The 14,410-nt window shown below is 38.9% G+C and overlaps 1 protein-coding gene across 1 annotated transcript in view; it reads right to left on the bottom strand.

The window, feature by feature from the left end:
- Nucleotides 1-14,410, bottom strand: part of GATB (glutamyl-tRNA amidotransferase subunit B) — a 43,178-nt gene that overhangs the window by 11,340 nt on the left and 17,428 nt on the right. Inside the window, exons 6-9 of the mRNA XM_044430834.1 lie at nucleotides 10,477-10,590; nucleotides 8,306-8,390; nucleotides 7,397-7,441; nucleotides 4,723-4,912 (exon numbers count right to left, since the gene is read on the bottom strand). Coding sequence (XP_044286769.1) covers nucleotides 4,723-4,912; nucleotides 7,397-7,441; nucleotides 8,306-8,390; nucleotides 10,477-10,590 — 434 coding nt within the window. The remainder of the gene's footprint in view (nucleotides 1-4,722; nucleotides 4,913-7,396; nucleotides 7,442-8,305; nucleotides 8,391-10,476; nucleotides 10,591-14,410) is intronic.

Genomic DNA, 14,410 nt, shown 5'->3' on the forward strand with positions numbered 1-14,410 from the left:
GACAATCCATGACAATCCACCCAACAACTTGACAAGAATTGGCAAACTAAGAAAAAAGCAGGACTAGTTTCAGACAAACAAAAACTGCTGGCTCTCTCTTTGGGGGGTGAATAAAACACACTATTGCCTTTACAAAGTAGTAATGATGTCCTATTAAACATCAAACCAGGACATGTGTGCTCCTGTCGGGTGTGCGTGCGTGTAAAATTTCATATTGAGTGACAAACCTAACTCTTGCATATTTTGTATTGCAAGCAAGACTAAAGCAGTCATTTGCCTCCAGACAGCTTTCATTGTTGGGAAGTTGATCAAAATTCATGGCAGACTCAAACCAACACTTGCTCAGTATAGGAGTAATCCTATGACTCATAGCAGGAATATTTCTCTCTCCGACAGTTTGTCAGCTTAGGGAATAAGCTTGCACAAGGCAACCCTTGAATGGAACTTGCTTATATCCAATGCCAAATGCAATTTTCTCCAAAACCCTAGTCCTTGTCCAGCCTCATTCAGTTCAAAGTGAAGTTTCATCAGCAGTTTCAATTTCTGTCATGCATATATTATATTCCTATGTTGCCTTACAGTCTAATGAGATTTTGAATCTGGTATAAAGCTTACATATTTAAAAGTACAACTTTTAAATACACTCTGGATGTTCCCTAAGTACATCTGCCTGTTTCCTCTGCCATTTTGAATTTTATACACGTAAACACAGGTACATAAAAGTCAAAAGTGTCCAGTGTGGTTTATTCTGACAAGCTAGAGAGAACTCTCACTCAGGAAGTCTTGGAGGCAGCATGCTGTCCCCACAGCATCAACAAACTCCAACACATGTGCAGCCCCTGTTCCATCAGATAAGAAGTTGGACTGGATGAGTTCTATAATTAACACCTGCTGCAGATACAGAACGCTCCAGACAACCTGGCCACTCCCACTGGTCCAAGCCAGCCTGGCCAATAGTCAAGAACGTCTGAAGCTGTGGTCCAAAATGAGTGCAAGGCACCAGGTTGCATATCCCATCTTTCCTTTCTTCTATCCTTATCATCTGTGTTTATCCTTGCCTAAAGGACCACTCTGCAGCAGTAGTATTGGCAGCAGTATCCAATGCGACACTACCTGATGTAGTGACTGATGTAAATGACATTGTGATAACATCAATGAGCTTGGATGCAATACCAATACTATTTGGTAGCATAAAATATTATCTAAGGAAACCCATCACGCCGGGGAGTGGTACTGCTGTTGCGCTACAATGTTGTTGTTAACAGAACACACTGAGCTGCTGTCCCACTTCCCCTTGACAGCATACCTGCAATCTTTCGCTAGGCCAAGTGATTTTAGAAAATTAGCACTGAATGACATATAGGGATACAGTGCACAATTCATTAAATGCTAATAAAAGCACTTCTCCTGGCTCACTGGCATCTTCTGGGCCTAAACCTAGTATATAAAATGCATGTCAAACCACATGCAATTTTTTCTGTTAACAAAAGTGAATAAAAAACTAAAAAAATGCTGCTCTGTAATTACTGTTTTTCCAAAAGTAATGTTTGGAGAATACTGTAGTGCTTTATCACATATGCAATTTTTAAAAAAATTGTTCCTTAAAATACATTGCTCAGGCTGAAGGACGCTTCCCCAAATGTAGCGGATGGGATGAATGTGGAAATTTCCTCAAATACCCACTTTTTTGTATGTATGTTATCCTTGAAGTGTGCATAACCGTAATATTTCATCTATAAAAAGCTAACATAGTTGAAACAAAATGGGAAAAAGTAATTTGAATGTTTCATTGGAATTAGGAAAATTTGGTACAACTTGAGCAATATATTCTTCCAGTAATTTTTGCATAGAAATTAAGTCATTATATCATTCTTCATTAAAAGAACTCACATTTCCCATGGTTTGGCAAAGAGTAGTATTTTCCCATTGCTGAGAAGACTATCCACATCTATTTATATATTCCATTTATTTTTTATTTACTGCCGTTTACTCATAATCAAATTTATCTGGGTAATGCCCTATCAATTTATGTTTTAAAACTTAAGACACATGCTTTAAAACAAACAGAAATAAAAACAGCCAAGAATATAATGAAGATAAAAATGACAGCAAAGAATAAAACCATCTCAGCACATGATGTCAAACTAAAACCACCAGCAGAATAAAAAACTATAAGCACTCAAAACAGTTCTTAAACACCTAGGAGAATAAAAGCCCTTCCTCAGGCACTGGGAATAGAGGCACCAAGCACACTTCTCTGCAGAGAACATTCCATGGACAAGTTGCCACCATTGTCCTCTAACAGTCACCCATCTTGCCTCCTTTGGCACTTGGAGGACGATCTGAGATGACTGCCATAATCTCTAGGTAGGTAAAGTTGCTCCTTTAGCCCTGTATGATCAAAGGTAAACCAAAGTCCCCTTTCCTCCTCTTCACCGAATGTTCTGGAGATCTTGATAGATCAGGAGCACAGTTGAAAGGAATAATCGTAAATGTGTGTATAAGCACTAGCTTACTTTCCAAAGTGTTAACTATGCCACACTTTATTCCTCTTTGGTGCATAACTTGCATTTTTACATGTACAAAACTGATTTTGTCATTGTTGTAAATATTGTTTCCTGTTTATTTTACTTACTTAGTTAACACTCTCTATATGTTTTAAAAATAAACAAAATTAAGAGAGAGAGAAATGTGCCATTAGAAGAGCTCATTGCAATTAAGGAGTGTGATGAAAAATTAGCAGTACATACTTCCTCAGAGAATTAATGCAACACCAACTGGAATACGCAAAAGGAAAACAGTCTTTCAGTATTGAAGTATGACAGTCTTTTAATGCAATTTCCACTGCATAATGCTGTCACTAACAAGTTGGCAGGAAGCATGGAACATGCATTCTGAAGGCATTCCAGTGCCTGTGCCATTTATTTAATGAGCACACTTGGGCACTCTAACTTGAAAGACTGTTTATTAGATTTATGCATCATGCCCATTAGCAAGCTGCTTGGGTTCCTGGTAGAGGCTTAGAAAACCAACCAAAACGCCACATCTCAGGTGATTTTAGATTACTTGGCATCTCAGTGAATCAACACAAAAAGAAAAGAACTCTGTGGAAAGGGAGTCATTCTTGGACCACGAATAGTAACAGTGTTACTCTTGACTTAGTGACTGGTCTCATCCTCACAGTAAATATTTCATTTACTTTCAGCTATGTAAGCTTCCAGAAAAAAAAGAGAAAACATATGAGGTGTCAGAGATGGAGATTAACATAAGGATGAAGAGAAAGCCTTCTAATAAAAGGGCTAAGTGTTAGTTAAAGCTGGAAGCTTACTAGTATGAAATGATTCTACAGTGATTTAAGCAAGCTCAGTTATTTCCAATCTTGAAAACATCTCCAAAGATAATAAATACTGTATGGAAGGGCTTGCTCAACCTGTACATTTATGACAGACACATGCAAGATGGAATTTCAGAGAAGGCTTATGGTGTTTCCCTTTTGTTGGTGTGTTAACAGTAGGATATGTTAAATATAAAGCCATAAAAAGCTGTTCTGGAAGCCCTTCAGTGAATATAGCTCACTTATTTTTGCAAAGATCCTGGATGGTGCAAATGACATGTAAAAGGCAAGATCCCTGAGGGGAATATGACTTTTGAATGGTACAGACAGTAATACTGCAAGGAATAGAGCCATAAGCTAAAGGATTCTGTTTAAAGGCCTATGTTTAAACAAACACTGTTGAGCCTGTGAACCCACTTACTTAAGCACCAGTGTTGCAGGAATACCAGCCTTGCAGGCAAACTCACAAGACCAAATTGGATAAGGGTATATAAGAGGGTTCTTCAAAAAGTTGCTGCACTTTTTAAAACTCTATTTATTAAGAAATTCAAAAACAAATTACAATCACTTTTGTACATAGTCACCTTTCTTTGCAATGCATTTTCCCACCATCATACCATTTTTTTAGTGTCATTAAATATATAAAATATATTTATAAAATATAAAAGTGTGGAAACTCTTTGAAGACCCTCATGTAAGAGAAGAATGAGGGGAGGAATGACAGACAGCAAGAGTGTGTGATGGAAAGGTGGGTCAATTAGAACGTGTAACAGGTGGAAAGGTGGAGAAAGTCAGAATTGGGAGCTGAGAGAGATTTGGAGAGAGAAGGAACTGCCTGCTAGTATAGGTAAATGCCTGTTTGTTAGTACAGCTGTTAAAGAACAGAGCCAGTTCCTAATAGCATATTTGAACTATTCTGTTATAACCATATACTTACAGAGTTTAATTCATAAATTCATATCTCACCCACATGCAGCCAAACACTTAAAAGGCAGAGTCCTGCTCTCTAAATCAGCCAGCTATTTGGGGGAATATTAAAGAAGCCCTGTACTCACTGAATCAGAGGAGTAACTTCCCCAATGATCTAGAGGATCCAGGGTTTTGAAGGGAAACCACAGGAGGTGGTTTTTAAAGCAAAGGTTATACAACTACAGCTAGCTACCATAGGTTTGTTCTCATACAGATTATGGACAGCAGATATAATTTCCAAGTCCCTGGATGGGTGTGTATCCAAGTAGGAATAACAAAGCATGTTGGACACATTTCCTACATAGCAAAAATCTATGAGAGCTGACAGCTGGTTAATGCAACATTTTAAAGAGTGCCTTCTTGAGCATCGGATCTTTGAAGTTTCTTGGTGTACTTGAACATTCAATCAATAGACCTACCAATAAGGTGAAACTGTGTTGAGGCTGAATCCCATAATGTTCAACAAGCTTTGCTCTCTTCACACTGGGGAGCTCCGGAAGCCTCTCCTGAAGCCAATCAATGTTCACCTCTTGCTGATAGCTTGAGCGTGAGGGCAAAGATTTTGCATCATGAAGAATCAATGGAGGAAGGTTTGGCTCTGGCATGAATCTGGGGAGACCAAAGATATGCTCTTTGGGAGCTGATTTTTACTTAAATCCATTTGCCACATCCCAACAACATGTGGCAACATCCCCACTCCGCATGATGATGATGTGAATTGATGTAACCAGACCAAATATATGAAGAGCACAAGTCCTCTGAGCAGCAACAGGTAAGCCCCTGTGCCAAGGCATAGCCTTAAGCTCTTTTTGATCATCCACCACTGGCTGTCAAAACAGCCAGCAATGGGGAGCAGGAGTATAGTTGAAACATTCTACCCCAAACACCAAACAAAATGCAGATGTCACTCATCCTTCCAAGTATCAAATGGGACCTGTGATTCCAACCAACTGGGAGTATAATTTGGCAAAGGGAAAATACAGACTGACAGCCAGCTGCTAAGAGCATTTCATGCAGGATGCAGTCTCCCTCATATTAATCTGAGGAATTTCAATGTACAAAGCAAGCTGTGTTAAAAGCCAAGTTGCCATCTTCGGTGGGGTGTCGTAGTAAATAAAACTAAGTGACAACATCAAAGGACAAGGGCTATACTGAAGAAAAGGCTAATTCAAGCCAACACAAAAACATGGCAATTAAAGCGCTAACTCCTGCCTTACATGGACAAATGATGGATTTGCACGCTTGAACAATTAAAGCATTCCATCCCTCTCTGCTAACAGCTGAGAAGTGTTTCTTGAAGAAGCTACATTTATGCTACACACCCACTGGTTTCAGATTCAGCAGTAAACAAACGAAAGCACAGTTTAAAAAGCAAATTTCACCATAAGTGTTGCCTTGCCTTGATTTGTTCCTACTCCTTTTCTCCCCATGTTTTATACATTCTTTTTTTACAATTCAAATTATTCAGTTTAAGCAATGATACAGGCTAACACTAGTAGATACACAAAGAACTATTAAAATAGCTTTAATCTTCTCTTTATATGGTATCCTGCAATTTAGAAAAATGAAGGATTAAGGGGTTATTACTGTATTAGCTATAGTGTACAACTGCCACTAACTATGAAAAATAGGAAGTCTATTGTGAACAATCAAAGGGTTGATAATGAAGCACAGCCCTTTTATCCATATAGCAACAGAACACACAAAATGTTCAAATAAACCAGAGAATGTGAAATTGGGAATGCTACTTATATAGCGATGAACATACCTGAAAGTTAGATAGTTTCACACACTTAAAAAAAATCCAACTAGGAATTTCAATCCAAATTAGGATAAATACTTAGTGGATTTTTCATCCCTTCTGTTCAAGTATAACAGAACTTCTTTAACAGACTTCTTTACATTCATGATGCAAATATAATTAGTTCTGTTTACTGTAGGCAGCAGCGGCCAGTCTTTTATTCAAAAACCTGTCTGCCAGTGGCCAGATATTCATGGTATATTCAATCTTACTCATCGATCATGATTCTATTTTCTTTAGCAGATTATCATAGAATGATCAGTTATCAATTACAGTTGTCATGTTAAAATATTATTTTATATACAGCAAAGTCATAGTTTTATTTCCCATTGCATGTCCAGTTCAAGAACACCAAAGTACTTTGGGATGGCTTCTTATTCACTTAGAAATACCACTGGCAGAATTAGAAAAGTTTCACATAGAGACAGAGTCACATGATCAAATAAGCTACAGTGGCTTCAGGTTTGTGTCAAGTGCCATTACCCTAATTATCTGCCTGGACATAGCTTGTCTTATCATCTGAACTCAGATGGCATGTATTGCTTGAAGAGACAACAACCCTTAAATAAGTCAACACCACCATGGTTTGTTTTGATCATGCAAACTGGGTCAGTGTGTGGTTTCTTTACTATCATTCTACCTACCATCAAATACCTAGTAAAGTCAGTGGAAGTCATAAGGGGAGCATGGTTGTCAAATGCACAGTGAAATGCTCATTTTAAAGCTTTTGGGTTGGATCCAGAGAAATGTGTGCAGAACTTGAATTTCCCACTCATTTGAATTTCCTGCAGTTTCTTAAAATGTCTGTTTATTTATTTATTTCTCTACCACCCAATAGTGGACCTTTCTGGTCAGTTTACAACAACTCATAAAATATAAAATAGAATACAGATAACTATAAAATAATACAATTTGACTGCCAAACTTACAAAATGAATTTTAAAATGGAATTTAGACAATTTAAATAGCTTAAGAAAAGTTAAAATTAGATCTGTTAACCAGATAATATAACACTCCTATGGGGTAGACTGCTGCTGAAAGGGAAATTGAAAGGGAGGAAGGATTCCTGACTATTGAGCAGAAGTATCTCCCACAAGAACATGGTGCTTCTAGTCAAGATTTGGTGTCCTCCGCTTACCCAGCACCTCCTGCACTACAGCCAATCCCATTTAGAAAGATCCCTCAGCCCTTGGATGATGCTTTTGAGAGTGCTGCCAAGGGTCAAAAGGGATGGGAAACTCTCATTCCATCAGCTTCCTCCTATGTATGTTTTTCCATGCATCCCAAATTACCGATAATCCTGCTTTCCTTCTTTATCTCTCATTGGGATGGTGCACCTGAAAAACAAAACAAACAAATTCAGTATTACAGATACTTTCACCCAAGGTTAATACTTTTAAACCATTCTAGTCCAGGAAATTCTATTAGATTGTTTAACCTGAAAAAGCCCTACCAATATTAGGTCAATTTTACTGTTTTACTCTTCATATTAGAACACTATCATCTTGTCATAATTAAAACACAATTAAAAAGGTTAAGATAGAAGAATCTTAGGTGTAATTGGAAATCACTACATTTTATCAATCACTACATTCAAATGTGAGGAGCATTATCAACATTTTATATCAACCAGTAGCTTCTGTTGGTGGAACACATTGGCTAGAGTTTATATTACATGCATCCAAATACTTGTTCTTTTCTGAGAAATGGATTCAAAGGGTTAACAGTCTTACCACAGAAAAATGATAAAAAATGATATTTGACAGATAATGGAGCAATGTCATCCTATCCTATCCAACCCAGTAAGAAACACAACGATTTAATTAAAACAGTGAACTCCTCTATCTTACGTTCATTTGTTTGCTGATCTTTGTAAAGATATTAGAAAGTGAGCCTGTGGTAATTATTCACATGAACACTAAGGTACATGGCAGGCAGAAAGGGAAAAAACCTATGTGCACTGGTAGTGGAATATAGCTACCACCCACTGTAGAATTTGACTGTCATCATATACCAAGACTCAAATCTTGTGAATAGAAGGGGGTACACAAAACCACAGGGGAAGAACCACCACACATAGGCTTTTTAACTGCTCTTCCCCTGAAATATGGTTTATTTTGTTTAGGATCAGAATGCCAGATATGCATGTTTTTAGAATAAGGAACAAACGCTCTGCACAAGCAGTACAATGAAAAACTTACCCAAGCTTAGCGTCAAAAGCTCTAGTTTCATTCAGAATGGTGCCTCCATTCTCCAGCTCTTCAATTTGCCTCTGTATTTCATAGTCTTAAAAGAAACAAGAAAATCAACTTCACTTATACTGTGCCCTGGCCTGTTTTGTTTCTACCAGACAGTGACGGAATTAATGGTTTAAACTTTAACAAAACCAGATGTAGCCTATTAGCAAGAAAAAGTACCATAGAAGCTAAGCTGCTCTGAGAATTCAGTGATAAAGGGTACATCCACCAAGCCCATTCTGAAACTCCCAGAAGCCAAGCAACTCAGACAGTGATTCTGTCATCATATCGACATATTGATTTCTTGTACACCACCTTTATTTGACAGATCTTTACTGGACTGGTTTCTGCTAGAGATGGCACACAAGTTATGTGCGTCAGAGATCTTTTATTCAGTCTAAAGTGGAACAATATCTTACATATGTAGGAAGCTGCCTTATAATAAATTAGGCCACTGGTCTGCCTAGTTCAAACTGTCTATACTGACTGGCAGTGTTTTCCAGGATTTCAGACAGAAATCCATGCCTTACATGGATTAAACCTGCAAAGCTGAGCTATAGTGCTTTTCCTAACATATATATGCACACGTAATTGGCACCTTTTCCATTTTCCAAACCTAAGATTTGCTTGGGTATATAGCAGCCTTCTCTTGTGCAATCTTTATGTTGTACCTTCATGTTTTCTGTGACTTAGAGCATAAATATACTATCTTTATGCTGTCTCACAATGTAACTTGCATCACCTTCTTCTAAAGAAATAGCACTGTGCTTACATAGAGCTAAACTGGTAATTGCTAAGCAATAAATCACTGGTTTGTTGCTAGAGAAACTCACCTATCAACTGCTGGTCCAGATGTTTCACTGTGTACAACATGCATGTGTGCATACCCCATGGACTTGCAATAGAAGGTAATAACTTTTAAAGGTGTTAAAACAGAATTAAAGAACAAATTTAACCAACATGCTTGTTTTTCAGTCAATTAATTATATGGCTACAACTGCCTACACAACTGATGTGTAGGCAGTTGTAGAATATTAGTGATCTTACTGATTACAGCAGTTGTGGTGGCTCAAGTAGTCACTCCAATTCCTGGGAAGAAAGTTTAATTATCTTCCCTGGAGAGGTGAGCTCCCTTCAAAGTCTTGTATCAATTTCTGCAGTTTTAAGCTAAGCCTTCAAAACTACATAAAGACACAGTGCCAGAGTAGCATTAGGTTAATTTCTGATCCTATGCCATATCTGGTATTTTACTGAAGGCAGAACCATGAATGTAGCCCTCTATTCTCTATCAGCATAAAGCTGAATGTTAGGGCTTACGTCAATTAATAGACACCTGTGTGATCCTAATGAGGAGTGACAAATCCAGTTTCTAAGATTTAGTGGGTTTAGTGCCATAAACTTGGTAGAAAGTTGAGATACAAAATGAATTAAATAAAAAAAATGTCTTAAGTTCCAACAGAATGTCTGCTTTATTGAAAGAAATAAGGGTTGTATATTAAAGCCTCAAAATGTGGAAAATGTCTGCTAGTGAGGCTTTGAGTTGTCAATAATAAATGTTTTTCACTCATTGTGGATTCCTGCTTCACAAAGGGAAGGTGCACAAATTGTGGCATTTGTTACTTGGAGAGTAGCCATTTCCAACCTGGTGTCCTCCAGATGTACTAGCAATGGTGGGAGTTGCCATCTAAGATATCTGGAAGGCACCAGGTTGGGAAAAGCTGCTACAGTGATCAGTTTGAACCTGAACTGGTCCACCCTGGAAAGCACTTTCAGAAGGACGGCACAATAAAAAGCAAACAAATGAGACAACTTTTACGGAGTATGTTAATCCTAGAATGGATGACAGATGTAACTTTTAGACTGTTTTCAGTACATTTGCCATTAATCATAATTTGCATTAAGATTTTAAGGGATTTTTGTGATTTTGTTTATAAACCACTTAAACACTGATTTGATGGGGCAAAAATGAGAAAAAAATTGGTTCACTAACACATAAATAGGGAATTGAAATATGTCATCATTTACCGTATGTATGCATTTATCATGCCCAACCACTGAAACCAGAGTCAGTTTGACATGGAAACCCTAATTCTACGTCTAACCTTTCAACTGGTAGGAAACAATGTTTCATTTACCTATTGCTTTTGCAAGAAATCGGGCACTGTTGATATTCTTCACTTCAGTCCTCACTCCATAATGCTGTCCAGGCTGATGTACAGATACATTGGCATCTACTCGCAGTTGGCCCTCTGCAGAGGAAAAAGTAGTTGAGTAGGTTTCACCATATGGAGTTAATCACATATTATTTGCAAAAGGTTTTTATAGGACATAGAATAATCTGGAGTGATCAGTGGCTGTTAGTTCAAGGACTGCTTCTTCCCTTATACCTACATCTTAAAAGCATATGAAGTTATAACTAGAAGGTATTGGCATGCTTCTGTCCAAAATAAAACACACATTGGTCTCTCTCCGGGAGGTTTGTCTCAGTGTGGCATATCTTCATCTGTGAAACAGGCATACACATGTCATTCTCAATGGAACACACTTCTTAAGACAGAGACATGAGTAAGAAGAGCTTTCTTAGGTATTTCAAAGATCACATGGAAAGCAGCCCTTACATGATTTTCAAGTCTCCGCACTTATTTAGAATATACATAAAATCTTTTCAAACAGAAACTAGCATGTGTTGCTTCAGAGCTTTGTGCTGTCATCTTCTAAGACAGAAGTTTCAAAAAATTTTAAGGATGCGCTGCAAAAGAATTTGTGGCACAGATGCAAATTCCTGGCAAGACAACATAGCAGAGAAAATGGTGGCACAACCCATGTGGAAAACTGCTGTGTAAACACCGTGCAACATAACACCTACTTTTCTTAGATCTTGTTTCCTGAAATTTTAACCAAACCAGTAGTATGGAATGATCCTGTTTCACATGAAGATGAACAAAGTCTGACCAAACTCCTTGGTGGCAAGCAGTGAAACCACAAAGCATTAAAACAGATATTTTTTTTCTTGGTGCTTTTGACTGGCATGCAACTATCATTTGAGGGCTCTGTATAGCTCTGTCACAAAGCCAATAACCATTCAAGACAGATGTACTCAAGTGTCCTTGAAAGTATACAGCTCAAGGACAGGTGCCAGAAACCTGTTTTTGCTTCCCCTCAAGGAACTATAATCTTTGCCACCAATACAATTTTGAATCCTTCCCAAGTGCCAAAAGAGTTATAGATACAGGCCAGTATCAAGTGATGCAGAGGGCAATCTGGCATGAAAGCAAAGCGTGGGATTGAAGCGCCACAGAGTCTCTGTTCTGCTTCTGCATATACTTTGTGAAGAGGCATGTTAGGCTCTGGCAGTCAAACTGGTAAAGCAATCCAAAATCCCCCAATAAGTACCATACTACTATATGATACAGAAAAACGCACACGTTATTACAGTTTCCTTCTTATCTGCACTTAAGTTAATGCCCTGTAAAGAGAAGCAAATACTGGCTATTTACACAACAGCATAAGTATTAAATCTGAAAAGGATAAAAATTGAGCATCCAGTCAGAATTAAGTCAAGGGCATTTTCCAAAGATATGAGCACTTCTTTTTCATACTATTGTGCAATACTACTGAGTAGTGCTGGACACAGAAAAATGTAGGCAGGTTTCATCTATGCTGTCACAAAACAGAGAGGAAAGAAAACCTAGCAGCTCCCAATTTTATGACATAAATTGCTTCATCCGTTGTGGCTTTCAAAGGTATTCCTAAATAAGCGAGAAATTAATATAATACAATAAGTGCTGGCAAACACCCTTCTCATAAGTCAAGAGTGATGCAGTATTGGTTCAAGGGTGCAACTAGCCCAGAACTCTGTTAACAGAGTAGCAAATCAACTCTCCACAGGACACATACAAGCAGGACATGAGTGCAACTGCATCTTCCCATCCAGTTCCCCAGAAACTAGCATACATGGTCAGATTCTGTCTGATGCTGGACGTAGGATCTAGCCATCAAACATAGGAGCCATTGAGAATCTTATCTGCCATGAAACCAGTACATTGATCAGATAGCAAGGACTGTATAAAATGCCAGTGACACGCATGCTAGGGACACTGAAAAAACACCAATGACTGGAAAATATAGGAAGCTAGTGGTGCAAATTAATGAATATGCGATATAGAGTGTTGATTATACCAAGTCAGACTTTTGGTCCAGCTAGCTCAGTCCTATATAACTGGAAGATGCTCTCCAGATTTCAGACATGGATCTGATAGAGCACAAAAGCCATCCACTGTATTCTGAGCTCCCTGATGAACAGGGTTTTTCAGATGCTTATCGGAAGCTCCCCAAAGAGATCAACAAGGGAGGACAAGCCCCTCTAAAATACTGATTGTACCACAGCTCGATGGTAAAGCACATTAAGATCCCAGGGTCAAAGATCCCTGTATGGAGGGTTTGGCAAGATCTTCGTTTGAAACCCTGAAGAGTTTTTGCCAGTTACAGTGGTCCAAGAGTGAGTAATGTTTGGATTTTGGGAACTGCCCACTCAGAATGCTCCAGAGGTGGCACCTTAACCTGCCACAGCAGTCACTACCACAGGAATGAGCTCTTCCTACAGAACTGTGCTTTGATGGCCTGCCAAATAGCTGTTAGGCAGGTAGAATGCAATTCTGCTGGGAAACTGGTTGCACAAGGATTGAGCCTGCCAATGCGATTGGCAGACGATGGTGTGATTTTGTTGGTTGGCTGCAGGCACAGGAGGAGTTCAGTTCTGCTAGAAAACAAAGCACAACCTCCCTGTACATCTTTTTTCCCAGCATGATACTCATGCAATCTGTTATGCACCTTATGGACTTGTCAGTCCAACAAAGAGCTGCAGGGAGCATAATACTGTTGCAGAACAAGATGTAGGGTCCCCATGTGCCTTGTTTCCCAACAGAATGGAGGCCATGCTGCTGAGTCAAGAGAAGTGCGGGGAGGGCACAAAACTGTTACTTGGGGACACGTGAAGTCCACAAACTGCATGTTGCCATAGAGCAAAATGAGGTAAATGGACTAACGGACTGACCTATTATATGGTGCCTTCCTATTTCAGTACACTGGAAGCAACCTTAGCTTCCTCTGTAGTCTGAATCAGACTGCTGAGCTTTCCCTGCTATGTGAAACTGCACAGAAGTGTTAGGTGAGTTCCAGGATATATTCCCTGATCATGAGGTGAGACAGCAATGCTTAACAGAATTGCTGAATAGTGGTGTAGAACATGCCAACACGCAGGTGGTTCCTTGGTGGCCTCCCTCAAAGTAGAAAGCCTAAAGGTCATTTGTTAGAGCCACTGATTCACCAACATGGAATGAAACCTCTGTACATTTGGATTATGTATCATTTGACAAAGGAAACCCAAATTCAGAACTGAGTAAAACAAGCTTTCCACAGCTTGTCCAATTTATTCCATTGTAATTAGCCAAAAGAACTTTGCCTGCTAACTGTGATTTATGAAAGAAAGAGAGAGGGAGGGAGGGAGGGAGGGCGTACAAGTGAGCAAGCAAGCAAGCACTGTCAGAATGCCACAGTCTGGACCAAATTTCATATAATAATCACGGTACTGCACAATACAGAAACCCTGTCTGCACATCACATTGAAATTGTGTTTCTTTGGGTTTCACTTCATGTGTGGGGTCAAGAATCTGATACCTGAACCCTTGACCAAAGATTCACTGTCAGCTCTACCTTGTCCTTTATCATCATGCTGTTTTTTGATCAAGAATGCATCTGGCAACTGCATGGCCTTAGACTCTTCAATGACTGCTTGTCCTTTGGCAATTCAAGTTTTTCACCCTAATTTTTACTTAGTTTAGGCCCTGCTTTTGGAGATAGCAACCACCTTACTACATGACACTGCAGAGCTGCCACTCCCTTGTAGTGCTTTCACCTCTTCTGCTCATTTTGTCCCAATGTCACTCTAGCTGGTTGCTACAGAAAGAATGGATTTCAGATTCAGCCTATGTCTCTCCCCAAATGGCATATAGGTAAGATGTGAAAGGGAAAGCTCAATCTCTGTCAGAAAGGGCTCAGATAACTGCAAAA

The sequence above is a fragment of the Varanus komodoensis genome, unplaced genomic scaffold, assembly GCF_004798865.1.
Source record: "Varanus komodoensis strain SLA01 unplaced genomic scaffold, ASM479886v1 scaffold21, whole genome shotgun sequence".
In the NCBI taxonomy this organism is placed as follows: Eukaryota; Metazoa; Chordata; class Lepidosauria; order Squamata; family Varanidae; genus Varanus; species Varanus komodoensis.